The 21,138-nt window shown below is 48.0% G+C and overlaps 1 protein-coding gene across 1 annotated transcript in view; it reads right to left on the reverse strand.

Annotated features, from left to right (window-relative positions):
• The window catches only part of DNAH9 (dynein axonemal heavy chain 9), a 147,415-nt gene that overhangs the window by 44,121 nt on the left and 82,156 nt on the right, over positions 1 to 21,138 (reverse strand). Inside the window, exons 54-61 of the mRNA XM_059486095.1 lie at positions 18,902 to 19,090; positions 17,648 to 17,877; positions 14,942 to 15,064; positions 13,260 to 13,464; positions 11,133 to 11,297; positions 8,563 to 8,703; positions 6,055 to 6,225; positions 4,990 to 5,112 (exon numbers count right to left, since the gene is read on the reverse strand). Coding sequence (XP_059342078.1) covers positions 4,990 to 5,112; positions 6,055 to 6,225; positions 8,563 to 8,703; positions 11,133 to 11,297; positions 13,260 to 13,464; positions 14,942 to 15,064; positions 17,648 to 17,877; positions 18,902 to 19,090 — 1,347 coding nt within the window. The remainder of the gene's footprint in view (positions 1 to 4,989; positions 5,113 to 6,054; positions 6,226 to 8,562; positions 8,704 to 11,132; positions 11,298 to 13,259; positions 13,465 to 14,941; positions 15,065 to 17,647; positions 17,878 to 18,901; positions 19,091 to 21,138) is intronic.

The following is a 21,138-nucleotide window of genomic DNA, read 5'->3' on the forward strand; positions in this document are numbered from 1 at the left end:
GTCCTGAGCTGTCCCCAGCACTGGAGGTGCCCCAGCAGTGCCATCATAGGGGATGGGCACTGCCCTGGCCCTGCTGCCACAGCCCAGGTGCCACTGGCCCCTTTCCCACCTGGGCACACCTGGATTCATGCACAGCCTCTGTCTCCAGCACCCCCAGGGCCTTTCCCAATTTCCCAGCCCCTCTGGTGTGACCCAAGGGCAGGATGCAGCCATTATTTCTCTTTCCTCCCATTTAGAGGGTGAAGAGGCTTTTACACTCCAAATGCTCAGCTGACAGCAGGCTTTGTGTCAGGGAGGATTGAGAGGGTAAGACAGAGGCTTAGAGCATCCAGAAAAACTCAATTTCCACTCTGCAATCAAACTGACAAAGTGCGTCCTTAAATATTTGATGCGATCACAATCTGTGCCATATTTCAGATAAGCATCAGATCGTTAGCCAGCAGGTTAGAAAAGAAAAGGGGGAAAAAAAAGGTAAAACCTTCTCAAGTAGCATTTCTCTGAGACATTGGGAATATTTCTCTGAGACTTGATACAGAGGACAGAAGAATGTCCTTAGGAAACTTCTAGATGAGAGCAGATAAATGCCCATTGAAGTGTCACAATCAATGTTTTCTATCAAAGATGTTCCAAAAGGCTGTACATCTGAAGAACTGAGTTAATGGAAGATATTTAATTAAGACTATGATTTTCTTGCATAATAATAATCCTGAATGTAGGAGGGAAGCTGTGAGCTGCGAGCCTTTCCTGTCTGACCAGCCTGATCAAAGGACATTGCATATGCACAGAGAGCACAATGTATGCAGCAGATTGTGCCACAATGAATCTTGGAGAAGAATGAAAAATTTCCTCATCTAAAAAGTGCAAGAAGTGAAAGTTGGAAGAGAGATTTTTTTCTTTTGTCCAAAAAAAAAAATCCAATCCAGTTTTCTTAAATGCAAAAGATATGATTTGGTATTTTATCTCCTAAGCCACATACGCAATCTTATCATCTGCATTCTGCAAAATTATAAATATGGAGTTAATATACGACTTTGTCTAGGGCTGTTCTCCTCCTCGAAAGCTGAATTCAGTATTTAGAGCTCATTATTCAACATCACATCTATTAAACAATGCCCTTTCAGTGGGGTTTTCATATCTACATAATGAAAATTCTTCCTCTTCAGAAAAAGATGAGGGAGATGATTGGGATAAGAAGTAATCCAGGCTGGCCAGGTGTACTCCTGCTGTGCATTAACTCACTGCACTCATCCCGTGGGACACATCTGCATTCAGCACTGAAGAGGCACTGCAGGAAATGTCACAAAGGAAATCAGGCTGGGGAAATGCACATTTCCAGCTCCAGGGAACAGCCAGACATGGGGACAGCCACGTGCACCACAAGGAGCCACAGGGGACCATGGAGGAGCTGGAGCTGGGAGAGCCTGGCATCCTGGGGTTCCAGGGAACAGCCTCAGAACAGCCCTCCCCTCCTGGTTAGGGCCAAAACCAAAAAGTTTTGGGTTTGAAGACCACAAGGGCACAGCCAGTGGCTCCATCAGCAGTGGGGAAGCTGGAGGAGAGCCCAGCTGGCCCAGGGGATGCTTGGGTGGTCTGTGCCAGGCACACACCCAGGCTCTGCGGCACCCCAGAAATGCCCCTGGTGTGGGCAGAAGGTGGGACTGTGCCCTGTGTGAGGCTGTGCCTGAGCCAGGGTCTAAACTCAGCCCTAAACCCACACCTGCAGAGTAAGGCTGGGTCAGACATGGGCTGCAGGAGTTCCTGCTGTGGGTCTCAGGGCCCAGCACAGCAAGGAGAAGGTGCTGCTCCCTCCCTGCTGATCTGCTTCACCAGGAGGTGGCCAGGCACAGCTCAGGGTGAGCCTCACAATTTGCCAGCTCTGTCCTGCCGGCTCAGCCTTGGCTTGGGTGGACTCTCCTGCTCTCAGGAAATGGCTGGGCATGAGCAGGGCAGGATGCTGCAGGTGGCTCTGGTTTGGGAGCTCAGGGGAGTTTCATTGTGTGCTCTCAGGGCAGCAAACAACTGCTGGCTCATCTCACTGCTGAGTCTGGGTACAGTCTGTGTGGCAGACATCTTTTATGAAAAATCCTTTCCTTAGGATTTTTCCTCCTGAGAAGCTGTGAGGCCTCAGGAACAAAATATGAACAATGATAATCTGCTGCTGTGGAATGCAACAGGTGCATCTGTGATTGGTCTCATGTGGTTGTTTCTAATTAATGGCCAACCACAGCTCAGCTGGCTTGGACAGCCTTTGTTATCATTCCTTTCTATTCCATTCTTAGCCAGCCTTCTGATGAAATCCCTTCTTCTATTCTTTTAGTATAGTTTTAATATAATATATATCATAAAATAATAAATCAAGCCTTCTGAAACATGGAGTCAAATCCTTGTCTCTTCCCTCACCCTAAGACCCCTGTGAATACCATCACCAAGCAAAGACCCAAAAAAGACCCTAAAACCAAATTACATCATTTCACCATCATGCTCAGAGAAGAGCCATGACAGGAGCTGTCTGACCAAGAGCAGCTCAACAGAACTGCCTGCCTTCACACGGGGTTCAAAGGACCACAGAGCATCAACTCAGAGATGAATTCAGAGAACCCTCACCCTCCAGAGGACAATCTCTGCATGGATTCTGTGTTTATTCAATCACACAATGAGCATTCCCAAGTGGCATTTGCACCTGGCTGTGGCCACAGCAGCACTGTGCTCTAAGGTGCATCCACACATTTCCTGGTGAGGAAAGCACCAGCCAAGCCAGGAGACATGGCCAGCTGTGCATGGACACAGAGAAGGCTTTCAGAAGTACCAACAGAAATAAAAACTTTCAAGGCAGACTCTGGGAACACAGAGGGGGAGAACAGCACAACAGGCTGCAATAAAGGAAATTGAAAAGAGACAGAAAACCTCATTATAGGAACAAAAGAACACTTTTGCCTTCTCCAGGGATCACTGCTAAGCCCCTGCAAATGAGAGGCCTTAGGACTGAAATGACCAACTCCACTGAGCACCAAAGGCAGGGGCTCAGCAAAGGCACTGCTTTAATTAAATGACAGAACTCTGTGCCCTTCCTGCTCTGAGCTAATGCTCAGTAACCCAGAGGCAGGGCTGGCACCAAGGCAATGACTGTGCCCTTTCTAACACCTCCCCTGCTCCAGAGCCAGGCAAAGCTCCTCCACAGGTGCCATTGCCTCCCACACATCTCACTGATGAACAGAACCAAGCCCAGAGCAGCTCTCCTCAGCCTTTAGCTTGAATTCAATTCCTGTTTCAGCTTTAAAGAAGCACCAAAGAGCCTGAAATGTGCCTGTTTTCCCAGGTCTCTCAGCAGATATAATTAAAGCTATTCCCTTTCCCTACAAACCACCTCCTTCTGGCCAGGATTTCTTCATCCAGGGGTGAATACCAAACTTCCCTTGCACACAGTTACAGCAAAAGGCTCTGTGAAACTTTGTGCTGAGCTTGAAAGAAGCTGGAAAACTAAATCATAAATGAGTGCTTCCTAAATGAGACACTCCAGCACCACGAGCTGCAAACAGCCAAGCAACTGCAAAGGATTATTGGCCTCTATATATTATTAATCAAGCCCCAACAATAAATAATAAGTCAAGTCACACAAGGCCAGTTGCATGCCCAGAGCCCTCAACATTTAATGAGGTTTCCTTGGAAGTTAATGTGCCCAAAGTGGAAGGCTCAGAATGGGCCACAAATATCAATATTGATTTCTTCTGGCACTATCTTGGCCAGAACCCCCTGGCAAAAGGAGTCCTTTGGGCTGGAGCATTTGCAATGTTTCTGTGAAAAATCAGCAGAATGCTAAATTTCACTTTGAATTTGAAATATAAATCTGAGGAGTACTTTGTTCAAGCTTTGTTGAAGAAACAATTTATTATAGTATTTAATCTTCTTGATATAAGAAAAGGAGATTTTAGCCTGCTAATAAACTGTGTAGAATCCATGACTAATTAACCTAATTATAGCAGTCTGTGACAAAATATGATTTTACTAAACCCGTGCCTCAAGTAACTAGAATTGCCAAAACCTCAGAGGTTAATAAACCAACAGACATCAACACAAACACTAATAAAAGTTGACACCATATTATTTATAGCAAAATCAATAGTACAGTCATCACAAAAGGCAATCTGAAGGGTATTTGGTATCTAATAATGCAAAATGCACCATCAGAAAGTCCTGAAATTCATGAAATTAGTGCAGATTACTGGGCAGTGACTCTTGTGCAGTGACTCTTCCTGGGGCCATCAGATGAAGGCTGAGGACACCTGAGGTGTGCAGCACACCTGGAAACCTTCCCATGCACAGCAGTGTGGTGTTTGTGAGGTCCCCAGGATGAGGTGAAAGATGAGAATCTCACTCCAAGTTCACAAAAGGCTGATTTCTATTACATTACATTATATTGTATATACATTATATTATATTACATTATATTATACCTATACTAAAGATCAATCTATACTCAAAATCAGTGTTGGACCTGAAGAACTCTCCAAGTCTGTGGCCTTTTTGTGCTGCCCCTCAAAGGCAGACGTGTTCAACAAATGCCACAAGGAGCCTTGTCACCATGATATTTTCTGAAAAATCCCTTCACCAGGATTTCTTCTCCTGGCAAGATGAGAAGCCTCAGCTTCTCCATGTTTTGCTGTTCTGGAATGTGGCCTGGAGATTGTTTATCCAAACATGTGAATTGTTTTTAATTAATGACCAATCACAGCCAGCTGTGTCAGACTGAGGAGTCAGCCACAAGCTTTCATTGTCATTCTTGCTAAGCCTTCTGATGTATCCATTCTCTTTCTTTAGTATAGTAATATATGATATGATATATGATATGATGTGATGTATAATATATCAGCCTTCTGAGAACATGGAGTCAAATTCTCATCTCTCACCTCATCCTGGAGACCTCACAACACCACAGACCCTCTGGAGGGTTTTAGAGGAGATAAAGGGAGCTGATTTCTATGGATCAGGTACCTTGATTCCTCCCCAGGCATGGTCAGACAGGAACTCCACAGGGCTTGTGACTCCAGGCTGTGCTGGGTATCTGAGCAGGAAATCCAGTTCTGCTGGGTCGATTTCTTTATTCATCAGAAGTATCTGTAATTCCAAACAAACAAGAAATCCTAGAGCAGCAGATTAATTATTCAGTTAACATGCTTCAAAAATGTGTGGCTGAAATGTAGTGTGCCCTGTGCTGGAGAGGTGTCATGGACACATCCTGTAGGTGCTCTGGGTGTCCCAAAAGAGGACCAGGAAGGAGTGTGGAGATTGGCAAGAAGAAAAAAGTTGGGAAAAGCACGTGGTAAAGGCTGAGTTCCATATGGGTGGAGAGCACCCCGAGGACAAGGTCCTGGCAGCAGAGCCAGATTGGACCAAAAAATAAAAATTATACAAACACTGTGGACATGGGACAGCAGCTCTGTAGCAGGCACTTCTTTAGGTTCAGTGCAAGAGCCCTTCCAGGCCAGTTTGCTTTGCCATTTTCTGCAGGTCCTGCAAGCAGGAATTTCTCAAATAACCTTTGTCAGCATAATTCAAATCCAGCACAGCATCCATGCCTGTTATTGGCAGGAAAAAATCCTGTGAGGAGCAGCTGAGGGAGCTGGGAAGGGGCTCAGCCTGGAGAAGAGGGGGATCAGGGGGAAATTCTGGCTCTGCACAGCTCCTGACAGGAGGGGACAGCCCCAGGCTGGGCTTTGCTCCAGGGAACAGGGACAGGAGCAGAGGGAACGGCCTCAGGCTGGGCCAGGGCAGCTCAGGGTGGGCACAGCAGGAATTTCCCCTTGGAAAGAGAGCTCAGGAATTGGAAATGCCCAGGGAGGGTTGGAGTGCCCATCCTGGAGGTGCCAAGGAATTCCTGGAGGTGGCACTGAGTACTCTGGGCTGGGGACAAGGTGGGGATCAGGCTGGACTCAGTGGTCTGGGAGGGCTTTCCCAGCCTGAATGATTTTGTGATTCCCAGAGAGGCAGAGAAGACAATCAAGCCCCTGCATGGGCTGCTCTGGCAGTGAAGCCTGGCACACAGGGTGCTGCTGGTACCTGGAAGGTGAGCTGGGCACTGAAGGTCAGTTTGTCCCTCTCGAAGAGCCCCCGGGCCGTGTACTGGAACACGGAGAAGGTGATGCTGTCTGTGAGGCTCAGCACCCGCCCTGCCAGGCTCTCAGCAGGAGCTGCCCTCTCCATGGCCTTCTGGAACACCCCCTGGAACGCCTGGGAGGGAGACACGGCAGGAAGGGGCAGTGAGAGATGCACTTTGCACACCCCTGGGGTGTCACAGTGATGCCAGCTCAGGTCCTGCCTCGCAGGGAGCACACAGAGACCACGCAGCCCCTTGCTCTGCCTGGCAGAGGTGACATCTCCAGGGACACCTGGCAGTGGTGACATGCCCTGGGACCCCAACAGGGCACAGGGAGCTGCCACACAAGGGTACAGGAGATGTTTCTGTGCCCAGTGTGCTCCCGTTGGGATGGCACAGCCATGTCCTCTGCAAACAGAGCCAGTGGAGAGTGGAGCTCCCAGGAAAGAGGGGAAAAACTCCATGGGGAAAACTCCAACACAAACCCACCCAGTGCCACCCCTGCCATGTCAGGGACACCTCCCATTGTCCCAGCTGCTCCAAGCCCTGTCCAGCCTGGCCTCAAACACTTCCAGGGATCCAGGGGCAGCCACAGCTACTCTGAGAATTCCACCCCAGCCCCTGCCCACCCTCCCAGGAACAATTCCTAATTCCCAATGTCCCATCCATCCCTGCCCTCTGGCAGTGGGAGCCATTCCCTGTGCCCTGTCCCTCCATCCCTTATCCCCAGTCCCTCTCCAGCTCTCTTGGAGAGCATTGGAAGGGGCTCTGAGCTCTCCATGGAGTTTTCTCCAGCTCTCCCAGCTGGCTCCATGGAGGGGCTCTTGGATCATATCCATTGCCTCTTCTGGACCTGCTCAATCATGCCCACACCTTTCCTGTGCTGAGGACCCCTGAGCTGGACACTACTCCAGGAGGGGTCTTAGCGGAGTGGGGCAGAAGAGGAAAGCACATCTCCCACTGCACAAATATTCAACTCAGAGAAGAGCAATTCCTCAAAAAAATAAATAAAAATTAAAATGGTAAAAAAAAAAAAAAAAAAAAGAATTTTTAAGTCCCATGACTGTTTTACTGTCTGGATTCAGCAAAGGACTGGCTGAGGAGGGCAGGGAGCAGTGAGCTGAAGGAGTCATTGAAGTACCCTCAAGGGTGGGTGTCTGCATGGAGAATAACCCTCTTATATAAGAGGTTAAGGATTATTGCAACAACATTTCTGATCTAAATGAGAAAAGACAAACAAGTTTCAGAGTTGTCCAAATTAAAAGCATGGGGAAATTATCAAATACAGCTGGAAAAAGAAAATTAACACCCCGAGCTCTGCTTAGAAATGCAAAGGCTCCATGTGCTGGGCCCAGCTAAAGGAAATAACCAGGCCAATACACAGTGATGGCACCAACTGGACAAGGCATGACCATGCTGGCAGCCTGATTTTTAGGGTTCTACAAAGGAAAAATGGTGCCTCGACAAATTAAAGTAACACTGATACTGAATGCATTATTAAATAATTGCAGAATGCATTTTCCTGCTTAACATTTCTTTAAATTGTGTTAAAACATGCTGCAGAGCAGCACATAAATCTTTGTGTTCTAATTTATAATGGGCTCCCAGCTGTGTGGCAAGTATTCTAAAATCATCCCTGTGCATCTTTACACAATGTTTTATGATCTGCCATCAAAATTTATTAGATAAAAACATTTCCCCCAATAATTTTCCATGTATATATACACGCTGTTAATGTTCACTGGAAAACATAAAACAAACTAACTGCAGGAGACACAGATTAAAGGTGAAACCTCAGGAACCCCCGGATCTATTATGTATGTGAGAGGGATGAATCTTTCAAAAGGCACAAAAGATATTCTGTACATTTTTTCTGATAAAATTACTTCAACAAACGAGTTGTAGCTATCAAAAAGAAAAGCCTCTTTGTGGATGAGGCTCAACATTCTGTAGTGTCTCCTCAATTCCTTTTTCCAGGTCACTTGTCAAGGTGAGAAATCACTTGCAAGAAGCTGCAGACCAAGATGCTCATTTAACCCTCCATCCCCCAAAATAGCTTTCTTATAGGACAAAAAGTGTTCTATTTCATAGAACATTAAAGGTGCAACTTCTTCTAGGCAGGGTTTGGAGCAACCTGGGATGGTGGAAGGTGTGGAACATGATGGGCTTTAAACCCTTTCCAACCCCATACTTGTGTGATTTGTGATTCTGTGACTGCAATTCTGATTCTATGGACTCCAGAAGCACAGGGCAGGTACCTTTAGGGAGAACTGAATTGTGATTTTATGGACCCCAGAAGCAGAGGGCAGGTACCTTCAGGGAGAACTGAATTGTGATTTTATGGAGCCCACAAACAGAGGGCAGGTACCTTCAGGGAGAACTGAATTGTGATTTTATGGACCCCAGAGGGCAGGTACTTTCAGGCAGAACTGAATTCTGATTTTAGGGACCCCAGAAGCAGAGGAAGGTACCTTCAGGGAGAACTGGTACATGGGGTGGACGTTGTGCAGCTCGTTCATGGTGAAGTAGAGCACGGCGGCGCGGCAGGCCGTGGGCCTGTACTGCTCCCTGGCCTCGTTAATCCTGCCTTCTGTCACCTTGAACTCCTGCACCTGCAAGGAAACAGCACAAATCCTGTCACAGCACCCCTGGGCAGTGCCCACAGCCCTGCCACACTTGTGGCAGCAGCTCCATGGCCAAAGGCAGAAACACAACCTTCCCAGGCATCGTCCTGGGTAAAGGCTGTGAAAAAATCAGAGAAAAGAATGAGAAACAATTCCTATCTTAACTTACTGCACCTGATATTGTGCACATGTGGAATGTGTTATGAAAATTTTTTTACCAAAAGGTGGTTTCTTAATTAACCAATGGTAATGGTGTTTTAACTACAGGACCAATCAATTCTGCCTGTTTTGAACTAAGGTATAAAAAGGAGCAATGGGTTTCTTAATGAAGATTATTAATCATTCTTCTGTAATATACAGAGTCTATACTAATTATTACCCATCTGGGGGCCCGTTGCAATGATAAAGACTGGCCACAAAGCCATCAGGGCAAGCCACAAGCGACCACCATGGGACCAGGCTGGAGCTGCCCTCCCCAGCATCCTCCCCCTCTGGAACCTTCCATTTAACTGCATTTTCCACCCAGTTGCCCCATCCCCCAGTTTTCCTGACTTCTCCCTCGGTTCCCTGCTTTTTGCTGACTGGAATTCAATTTCTCATCCATGAGTTTCTGGTGCTAATTGCCCCCCTCCTGTGCAGGCCATTAACAACCCTGGGCTGAGCAGCCCCAGTGCTGCTCCAGGCAGCTTCCCCAAGGCTGAGAGCTGCTCATTTAGAGGAGCTCTTTGCTGCCTTTCCTCAGGGAAGGAAAAGGCCCTTGGGCAGGGCCCTGCAGCTGCTCTTATGGACATGTGAAAACCTCCTTGGCAGAACCATCACCTCACTCCTGTTTGTTCTTTCATTCCACCTCAGCAGCGAGAAGTGGGATCTCCCTGAGACTGCTGGGTTTTATTTTAGTCCCTGGCTGAGGACAGACAGGTCTAACACCATGGTCAAGAGCTGCTGGGACAGTGCTGACCCAGCCAGCCAAGCAAACCATGCAATGAGATCACAGAATCCCAGAAGGGACCCCTAAGCTCTTCTCATTCCACTCAGGGACACCTTCCACCATCCCAGGCTGCCCCCAGCCCTGTCCAACCTGGCCTTGGACACTTTCAGGGATGGGGAAGCCACAGCTGCTCTGGGCAACGTGTGCCAGGGCCTGCCCACCCTCACAGCCAAGAATTTCTTCCTAACATCTGACCTAAATCTGCCTATTTTCAGCTTGAAGCCCTTCCCCTTGTCCTACCACTGCAAGAAGTCCCTCTCCAGCCATTCCTAGGCTCCCTGTGGCAGAACAAGCCAGCAGGCACCCCAAGGAAGCACAGGATGAGCCTCAATCTGCTGTGGGGTCTGTGGGATGTTTGCACATCCCCATGAGCAGGGCTGGGCTCAGGAACAGTTCTGCCAAACCCAGAGCCAGAGTTGGGCTAGACAGATGCTCTTCATCTGCAGAGCCGGGAGAACTTCCAAAGCAAGGAAAATGTTGGCTGCACACCTTTCTTTGGGTAGGCGGACCAAAAGGAGAGTGAGGCCTGACTTGAACCTCTAGCAGGGCTCTTCCACAGCATTCCAGGTGGGCACAAACCCATAAAACCCAGGTGCAAACTCTAAAATCCATGCCTTGTTGGCACTGCTGGCAGTGAACAGCTGTACAGCACAGCTGGTTTGGAGGGTGAAGCACTTCCAAAACAACTACTTCAAGGGGGAGATGCCAAACTTTCCACATCAAAAAATCCCTTCAACACCTCTTCTGGGGCTTCAAGAAACCCCTCCCCAGGGAGCTGAATGCACCTGATTGTTGCAGTATATTATTCCAATACCTGATGCACCATGAAGGGAAAATAATTCTGTTTTTTAATGGAGGGAGGATCACTCAATATCTTGGTCACTGGGACAGTCCTAGCATGGGAACCACACCTCCCAAATTCCCTCAGTGGCAAGGAAAAACCTTTGGGCATTTACCTAAGCCCCTGCAGCCAGCAAGGGCAGCTGGCAGTGCTCACACAAATGCTGATTTACACTCTGAGGAATAAAAGGGTATGAAATACCTGAGTTCTTTCAGATTTACTCAAGATCACAGACTCCAGTCCCTGGTCAGTACTAAAACCCAGCCTAAGAGGCAGTGTGATGTACCCAGGATTATGGTGGAACAGCTTAAAGCTGCCTTGATACAGTGTGTAAATTTTATTGTCGTCACATCAGGCACCAATGTTTTCTCTTAGTCTTAAATAGGTCATTTAACACAAAAAAAAAAAGCTCCAAAGAACTAAACAGCCTGGAGCTCTTCAGAATGGAGAGCATTTGCCATTTATACCAATTTCTACTCCCGGCTCAGCAGACAGAGCAGAGATGGGCAGAGCAGAGGTTACATTCCACCCAGAAATCCTTAAAGGAGCACAGACATGCTTTTCTCCAGGCTATCAGTGTCTTTGTACCTTCTCCACAATCTCTGCAGCTGTCCTCTTAGTGCTCTCCAGGTTCTCCACCAACGCTGTGTCTCCCAGGAAATTTCCAGATGCTGATGACAGCCGAGAGAGCAAATTGTCCTCCAACGTTTTCAAGGTGATCTTGAATTCGTTCTGTTGCTTTGTGAGATCTGACTGCAAATAATAAATCCAGGAAGCTTTAGCCATAAAGAATGTGGTAAATTAAGGATCAATCAGCTTCACATGGGAACAGGCTTCCCACTGACAATTGCCATGGCCCAGCAGTGCTGATTCCTGCTCTCCTGGGAGTGGACAGAGCTCTGGGGTCTGGGATCAATCCTTATCCAACAAGCACAGAAAGCACCTGGAACAGCACAGAAAGCACCTGGAACTGCACAGAAAGCACCAGGAGAACTGATACGGGTTTCTAGAAATGTTGGAAAACACTGGAAATGAATCAGGAATAGAAGACCTTTATCCCCATCTCAAAACTCATATCCTGTGTCTTTGTAGTTCATTTCTTGGGGTCAAGCCAGCCTGGAGAGCCCCAGCTGCTCCTCACCCCTCCTGCTGAACCTCTGCCCTCACCACTCCAGCCCACAGCAGTCCCACCAGACATGGGGAACACAGGGTTAAAACCTGGTGGCAAAACCAGCAGTGAAATCCTTTGGGTACCAATGTAAGTACAGGGAAAGCTCAGGCTCACAACTGACAGCGTCTCCTGTCCTACACCCATTTCTATCCTGCCCTCAGGGTCCCACTGCCACCAGTGGCTTACTGGGCTACAACTGAGAAGAAGAGGCAGTTCCAACCCAGGCCAGGCAGAAAATGAGTGAGCACATGCAGTAAATTTATTCCCACTCTCAGAAAATATTTAGGATTATTCGTATTTGTTACACCGTTAAAGCTGTCATCAGAAGGGAGGATTTTCTTTATAAAATTGCCTTGAAATTAAAGCCGTACTTGTTAAGAGAGAGAAAGAAAATATTTTGGCCTGTTACAAAGTGGGAGGAAGAACCAGAAGAGAAAAATATCATTTCCAGCCTCACAATATTTACAGAGAGGATCCTTTGCCACAAATGCTGAAAATTAAGCGAGATTAATCCTGCTTCCAAAATTAAATCTGTGAAGTCCAGAAAAAACCTGAGGCAATGAGAAACTCAGCTTTCAGTCACCAGAGGAGGAGGAAAATAAAAAGAATTTTTTGGAGACAAACGTTGAAAATCAAGTACAAGGGTTCTCAAAATACCAAGAAAAGAGAAGGGTGAAGGGGGAAAAAACTCCTCAATGTCTGTCATACAAGGGAAATTTGATTTTGTGAGGAGCTCAGTAACGTCTGCAAGCTGGCATATGAAATGTTGTTTGTTAAAAACAAAAATTAAAAAATACCAATAATAAGAATAAAAATAAAAAAATAATTATGATAATGATGATTGTAACACTTGATCCCAGTGTAAATTCCCAGGTGCTGACTTTCAGCTCCTCCAGATCAGGTCTCTCAGTGTAGACCAATAACAATAATGACAACAATACTAATAACAATATCAATAATTAAAATAATTATAAGTGTAATAATGATGCTGATGATGATTTCTACATGCTCCCAGAGACAATTCCCAGGTGCTAAACTTCAGCTCCTCCAGGTCAGGTCTCTCAGTGTAGAAAAACAACAACAATATTAACAACAATATTGATAACAATATCAATAATAATAATTATCATTATTATTATAAGTGTAATAATGATGCTGCTGATGATTTGTGCTTGCTCCCAGAGACAATTCCCAGATGCTGACCTTCAGCTCCTCCAGGTCAAGTCTCTCTGTTATTGGTGTAGACCAATAACAACTATATTAAGAGCAATATCAATAACAAAATTAACAATTAAAATAATTATATTAAACTCTAAGTGCAATAATGCTGATGATGATTTCTACTTGCTCCCAGAGACAATTCCTGAGTGCTGACCTTCAGGTCCTCCAGGTCAGGCCTCTCAGTGTAGACCAACAACAACAATACTAATAACAATATCAATAACAATATCAATAATTAAAATAATTATAATTAAATTCTAAGTGTAATAACGATGCTTCTGATGATTTCTACATGCTCCCAGAGACAATTCCCAGGAGCTCACCTTCAGCTCCTCCAGGTCGGGTCTCTCCAGGCGCACCACAGCCGCCAGCAGCTGCTCCTCGAGGCCGTCGCGGGTGACAGAGAAGTTGATGAGGGTGCACTGGGCCTGCAGCTCGGGCTGGAAGTGGGGGTTGGCCAGCTTGGTGTGCAGGATCAGACGGAAGGCAGGGTGCAAGGCACACTCCTTGTCCCCAATCTTGATGTACCTGGGGTTTCAGCAGAAGGAGCATCAGCCAGGAGCTGTCACCACAGCACGCACGGTGGTCTCAGTCAGTGGCAGCACCAAATACTTGGCATTCCTCACAGAAATCATGATTTAATTCATTTAAATCAATTCTGATTTAAGGTGAAAACCCCAGAGAGCCTCTCCTCAATTTTGTATCCTGTTTAGGAAGCTCAGATTTTCCAGCAGTGGCACAACCAGTCCAACCAACCATGAACTCTCCTGGCTTTGGGCAGAGGCTGAATTCTCCCAAAAACAGGGAGGAAAAGCCTCTCAGCCTTGAGCTTTTCACTGGTCACAGCAAAAATTACCCAGAGTGTTGGCTCTGAGCAGGCCAGCTCTGCAGCTGCACTGAGCTTGACAAGTGGAGGGTGGTGGCTGCCATTCCCAGGAGGTGCCATCAGCCAGGAAAACCCAGCACCCTCCTACTCTGCACTGCTGACATGCAGTCTACAGCTCACAGGGACCCCAGGAAATTCCAACATTTTCTGAACCCAAGTTTTACCCAGCCCAGAAATCCAACCATGTCCTGGGCTGTATCCAAAGGGGTGTGGGCAGCAGGGCCAGGAGAGGATTCTGGAGAGGCCTGGAAACACAAAACCCTTGGATTTCCTTTGTGGTTTATGACTTATTTTCCCTTTGTTAATAAACAAACTCATGATTTCACAGGGAGACTTGAGAGCAGAGATGCACAAAAGGGGATGCCTGAATGTTCCACTGGAGGGGGGCTCAGATTTGCCACCCTCTCTGTTGCATCCCCCTCTCAACATCCTCCAAACATTTCAATCCTGCCCTGGGACCAATCCTGCCCCTCCATCCTCCATCCTGCAGCCAAACCCATGCTCAGCCACCCCTCCCAGGACGTTTTCCCCAGCAAACTCTGTAGACAGCTCACCTTGCCCACCAGTTTACAACAGCCTGGGATGTTTTAGGCAAGCAGGGAAATAACCCTCAAAGAACTTAAGGGAAAAGAGCCCCCTGGCTGCCTCCCTTGCTGATCTCCTCTCAGCTGGAGGTGACCAGCAGCTGCCATGAGAACTTGACCTCATTAAGAAACACTTGATGCTGAAATCTGTAGCTGCATTTCTAAACACTGTGCAGTGTTTGCTAAAATTCAAGGCTGCTTTTACTTCACAACATAGCAGCAGCTATTTTGGTAATAATTTGGTGTCAGAACAGCCAATTACAGACCCCAAGGTCAGCGTACAATGGGAGAATTACAGGTCTCTCTTTTACACGAGGTTTGAATGATGCTGTGAAATGAAATGAGAAATCCGGGTTGATTTCCAAGCCATCCTATGGCTGAATTACCTGTGATTGCCTGATTAAAAACACAGCCTCTGCTGAAGGCAGGATGTTAGTGCTGCTGGATGTGAACACCCACGGTCTGAGGTCAGGAACAGAGAGCACAGCAGCCCCCAGCCCCCATCCACACGTGTCCCCAATCCCCCTGAGCTCACCTGCCTTTCTTGATTGTTTCTCGCCCCAGTAATGGCCCCAGCACAGGATCCACGGATTCCTCCAGGTTCTCAATCAAAACCAGGTCTCCAGCAGCCAGGGCTTGCTCCAGTGTGTCCAGATACCTGTGGGAAAGAGCACTGGTTCTTCCTGCAGCAGAGCAGGATGTGACACTGTCAGTGAGGAGGGGACAGAGGGGACCCTCGTTACGGTGGCATCTACAGGTGGGTGCCAGCATTTGGAGAGAGGAAGAGGGCTGAGGTAGTGCCAGACCCTGGTGCAGAAAGTGGCACTGACACAGAGAGTTCTGGCAGCCCAACAGAGAGAATGAGGCCTCAGACATCCCAAGGAGAAGAGTGACCACCAAGTCTGTCCCAGGGCAGCCTTGAGCAAAGCTAGCACAGCCTGGAGTTATTTTCAGCACATTCTTTGTATTCTCCAGAGCCAAATGATACAGCTCATCTTAAAGCAAAGATGAAGAGCAGATTTCAGGTCTGTTTTGCCCAGAGCTGAGAGTCATGCTTAGGAAAAATTAATTCCTAACAAGGAAATGAAACACTGTGCCCAGGACACGTGGTGACTGCTCCATACACAAATTCTCTCATTCTCCGAGAGGGAGGGAGCCCTAAGGATCCACCTGGATAAGGCTGGCTCCAAGGAAAAAGCTGTGGAGGAAGCCACGTTGTGGCAGTGCTGTGTTCCCCTTCTCATGCCCTTTGCAGCTGCAGGGTGCCTGGAGCTCTGGGCTTTGTGGTTTTCAGAACCCTAACAGTAAAAATAAAAGCTAACCAGGACATTACAGCTACAACAAGCCTTTGGAGGATACACAGGCCTTTTGTCCAGAGCAGCTGTGGCTGCCCCTGGATTCCTGGCAGTGTCCAAGGCCAGGTTAGACAGTTCTTGGAGCACCCTTGGGTTGTGGGAGGTGTCCCTGCCTAGGGCAGGAGGGGAACTGAATGGTCCCCAAGGTCCCTTCCAAGCCAAGCCAGTTTGGAATTGTCTGATACTGAGCCTCAGCTCACTCCATCACCAGCTTCAGAGGAGTTTCTATGGTAACAGAGTCAAGCACTAAACAGACTCTTGATTTAATAAGAAACCTGTCATTTTGGTAATGAACCAGCAGATAATGTGAGCAGATACAGTGGCAGGTTTCCCTCAGTGTTACTGGCTCAGTGCAGATGAGTGCCCAGTGCTCACCAAACACCCTGGGCAGGCACATCTCAGGCTCACTATGTGGCACTCTCCTACCAATCAACCTATCAGGCCTATTACCATACATATTTACCCCAAACACCCAACTGCCCATAAACCCATCCTTAGCCTTCCTCCCATGACTTGCCACACTCTTCACAGGCCTGTAAAACCAACCTTCTGCCTCCCTAAGCCAGCTCTAAGGCTGCCAGAAGGGTCCCCAGTGTGGAGACAGATAGGCATGGAGTGGTACCCCTGGAATGGGTGATCTTCTCAAACCCTCCTGGACTGAGAAATCCTCCCTGGTCATGGTGAGTCCCCAGCATCCTTTGGAACCCCATGTAGATTTGTTGGGACCGATTGCTTTTTCCCCCTTTGTACCACCCATGCTTTTCCCCATAAAACCCCCAATTTTTGCCCTGTTCAGAAGGGAGCTGCCATCACTGGTGTCCTTTGCAGGATGCTGGAATAAAGGCTAACTGTGAAATAACCACACCATGCTCCTGTCTCTTTGTCTTTGTGTTGGCCAGGGTGCACCTGGCAAGGCAGAGCTGAAATCACTGAGAGCTGAAATGCTCTCAGCTGAGACCCCTAGAAAGTTGTCTCCTGCGGGACGTCTCTCTGGGAAGGTTGCTGCATCCAAGTTAAGCCATCAGACCCTCAACCAGCCACCCAACACCCCAACACCACTGCTGCCAGCCCTCATCCTGACCAAAACAACAAGCCTGCTCATTGACCCTCTAGCCCTCGGTGTGAGCTTCACTGCCAACCTCAAAGCAGGCTGTGGGAACCCAGGAAATTCCTCTGGCTGCCCTGGAGGACTCGAGACCCTGTCAGGGGGCTCAGAGACCCTGGCACAGAGCCCAAGACCACTGTGTCTTTGACTTAGCCCTTGGAAAAAACAATTACCAACCTTCACATGAAGGATTACAAGCCATGGCAGTTTAAGTAGAATGATAGTGAATTTATCATGGGGTGAAAATTAGATTTTGGGGTTTTTAGAATGGGGGCTCAGGAGGCAAGATGGGGGAATCTGGGTATGTCCAGCCTTTCTCCTTCTTCTTGGCCTCCATCTTCTGCTGTGATGTTGGCACTTTTGGATTGGTTTAGAGTAGAAGCTCACAGTCTAACATAGGGATAGGTATTGGATAGTAATTGTAATTGTAAACGTTGTATACGTAGTTTTTAGTATAAAGACATAACACTGCCCCGGGGGCAGGCAGAGTGCCTGGAACTGTCCTGCCGGATGGACCTTGGCAGGGCAGGAGAAAGAATTTTACAGATAAGATACAATAAACAACCTTGAGGCCGAGAAATGAAGAGGTCTGACTCATTCTTCAAGCGCCAGGGTGGGAAAAGAGACTTTCCAACTTTTCTTGGGGTCACTCTGACAAGTTAGAGATCCCGACAGCAGCCCACCTCCTCATCCACAGCCACAACCACCACCATCTCCAGGCTCATCCCCACAGCCACAACCACCTTCAGCACCCCTCCCTCCCAGAGAAGCACGGCGTTACCCTTTCTGCCCGGCTCGTATCACGCGGAGCGTGTCCCCGTGGGTGTTTTTGATCCACTTGCTGCCCTGCAGCTGGGGGTCCACCAGGAGGGGCCAGCGCTGGCAGCTGCTGAGGATGGCGGCGTTCTGGCTGGAGGTGCGGTCGGCGGGCAGGCCCTGGTTCCGCCAGGCCGCCACGGCTGCCTCGTCCGCCAGCACCGACAGCGGCTCCAGCCGCGGTGTTAACGGCACCTGCCAGGCAAAGAGAAAGGCTTCCTGCAGATCCCAGGGAAAGCTGGCTGACGTAAAAAACCAGGGCAGCAGGCCCTGGTGCCGCCACGCCGCCATGGCCACCAGCGGCTCCAGCCCCGGAGTCACCGGCACCGCCACCTGCCAGGCAAACAGAGAGCCTTCCTGCAGATCCCAGGGAAAGATGGATGAGGTGGAAAGCTGGGCTGAGGTAAAAAGGGTTAGGTGGTGTTTATCTGTGTCAGCAGCGGTGGGATTGGGAGGTTTGGGAGGGATTTTGCTGCTCTGCCCTGCTCAGGTGTGACCTCCCCTGCAGAGCTGCCCCAGCCAGAGTTACCTGTGCCAGGTGTCTGAGCAGAATGGGCCTCATTTCTATTGGAATTACAGGCACTTCCTTGGCATTTCTAAGCACAGCCAGGTCATTTTTGAAACCATGTCTTAACTAAGTTTCTGGCTCAGTTAAAAAATACAGAATGAAGTTTCCCTCTCTCAGCCTAAGGTACTGTCTGCTTTGGTCAGCCCTTTGAACTGGGCATCTCTGGGACCTTATTTAAATGCTTCTTGGCACCATTTGTATGAGAAACCTGTTAAAATTAGTGAAATATTAAACAAGTTTCAAGCACAATGATCTCCATCTGGTCCTAACAGCAAGACATGGGTAAAACCAGCTGAGAGGCATGGCCAGCACGACCAGAGCTCATGTCTAGAACGAAAAAACACCTGGAGTTTTTCCAAGCCTCCTGGAGAGCTGGCAGCAAGCTCTGCCTGCTCCAATTCCTTCTCCACATTCTCCCCTCCTTCATGGCCATGGACAAAACTGCAGATCTGGGCTCTGTGTTTGGGATTTTCCTGTGTACATGGAGGAACTTCATTGAGCAAGGACACCACATTATCCCCAGGGAGGAGTGCATGGCCACATCCTGAGGACACAGTGATGTCCCTCACCTGAGAGATCCCCTGTGGGCACCAGGATTTGTGGCCACATTAATCCCAGAAACAATGGCTTCTCAGAGCAGTCAGGACTTACTTTTAGCTGGTGCAAATAGGGTCTCCAGATGCCATCCAGGAGCTCCTGGCGGTATTTCCTGGTGAAGTAGCCCAGGTAGGAGACAAAGGCTGTGACCAGCAGGACATCTCCACACAAGGTGCTCTGCTGCTGTTTGAAGTCCTTCACAGCCTCAGCCCACCTCACATTTTCAGAGGCAAGCCCCCCAACCTGCAAATTCCCAAGTCAAAATGATCATTTGCACAATCATGGAATGTGAACCTGACCAAGTCCTGTTTCCAGCACAATTCCAGCTGCCTCCTGAGGATCAGAGCCACCTTCATATTCCCAATACAAACTCACTGCCGTTTCTATGGCGTTGCTTGTCCTGCAGACACTCCAGATCAAACAGCTCTACTTCAACCATCGTGTACCTCCATACCCCCTGATAAACAGCCAGGACCTTGTGATAAACAGCCAGGATCTCCTAAGCAGAGATGTTATTGGGTTCCCCTCTGGAATCCCCACCCCAGGCCCAGCTCTGCAGAGCACACTCAGCTCCTGCAGCTGACAGCAGCCCTTGTCCTGGGAATGCTGCACACACAGGCACAGCTCTGGACACAGCTTCCCACAGCTGCAGACTTCAGGACCTTCTGACCCACACCTCAAATCCCTGTGCTTAACAGCCACTGATGAGTTTTGACTTCATGACCGAGCTTAAGCTGCTGTGGATATCAGCCCAACTTTTGGCACCTACAGCATCCTGTGAGCAGGAGATCCACAGTTCAGCTGAGCTTTCTGTACAAAAGTACATCCTTTGATGTGCTGCCTGAACTTTTCAGTTGCTGAAACATTTGTCCAGTGCAAAACCAGGGAACAATCCTGCTGGCACCAGCTTCTCTGCACCACTCAGGATTCCAAGCCCTCAGCACCCCTGTGTTGTCTTCTTTTCAGGTTGGAGAGCTTTAGCCTCTTCAATAATTCCTCAGACAGAAGCAGCCTTTTGATTTTCCTTACAATCGTTATCTGCACCGAGTGATGCAATCTTTATTATCCTGTTCCTTTTATTGTTGCTGCCTCTGCACCATTTCCCGTTCTCCTCCAGCCTTTGAGGTGCAGCAGAGGGGCTGGCGGTGATGCTGCCCATTCAAGATTTATTTAGAAGGTATTCACAGAGAAAGATGGGGATTTTTCTGTTTTGTTCTCCCTTCTTTTCCTAATAAACCCTAATATCCGGTTTCAGATGGGCTTTGGGTTTGGTGAGGGCTTTTTGCTTCTGGGAGCACAGAGCTCACATCACTCTTAACTCCATCCTTTCATTGCTGAGTGATAACAATCAGCCCAACATCACTTACAGGCCATGAGAAGTGAAACCTCATTTCTCCAAGGTACTTTACATTACATTTATCTACGTGGCGTTTCATCCCTCCATCACTTGGGATCATTTTTACAATTCTTTACAGACATTGACATCATCACTGCGGAACAGTGCAAGCTCCCACACACCAGCTCATTTATGATTCATACAACCACAGAATCACAGACTGCTTTGGGTGGGGAGAGACCTTAAAGGTCACCCAGTGCCACCTCCTGCCATGGCAGGGACACCTTCCACTGTCCCAGGCTGCTCCAAGCCCTGTCCACCCTGGCCTTTGGCACTGCCAGGGATCCAGAGGCAGCCCCACAGTCCCTCTAAGACAAAGAAATATTTATTGGTCTGATTTTCCAGGTCCTTGGTGCTTCCTTACTCCTAATTAATTTTTTCAGGTTACTTTTTTCCTCCTTAAGTCCTGGAAGTCTTTTCTTCTCTTTTCCTTGGATCACACACTACTGCCACTTTTAATACATTCAAGACACCTCAGGTGTCTCCCACCTCAGATCCTAGAAATCATTGGGATTCTTTTTATTTAGCAAGAGGCAAATTAAAAGCTACTCCTTGGATTACCTTTGATAATGACAGAAAGTGAAAAACCATCCCTCACCCACCTTCTGCACATCCGCCATGATTTCAGAAGCTTCTACACCTTTTCCAAAATGAACACCTCTAATTCATTCTCTCTCTTCTCATGTGGAAGTGATTTTTTACTTTGTTGTAGCTTTTCTAGGCTGCCCACAGCCTTCCTAGACAGGGTGGGCACATGTGGGTTGCAGGCGCTGACAGACCCAATACAATGACGCTTAACTTCTGTTTCCTGAAGTTTTTTCCTACCAATTAGTAATATTCAATTTGTCTTTTTTCCTCCTGTCAAGTGCCACACTGCTGTTCCTGAGAACTCTCT

Source organism: Ammospiza nelsoni, chromosome 19 (genome assembly GCF_027579445.1).
Source record: "Ammospiza nelsoni isolate bAmmNel1 chromosome 19, bAmmNel1.pri, whole genome shotgun sequence".
In the NCBI taxonomy this organism is placed as follows: Eukaryota; Metazoa; Chordata; class Aves; order Passeriformes; family Passerellidae; genus Ammospiza; species Ammospiza nelsoni.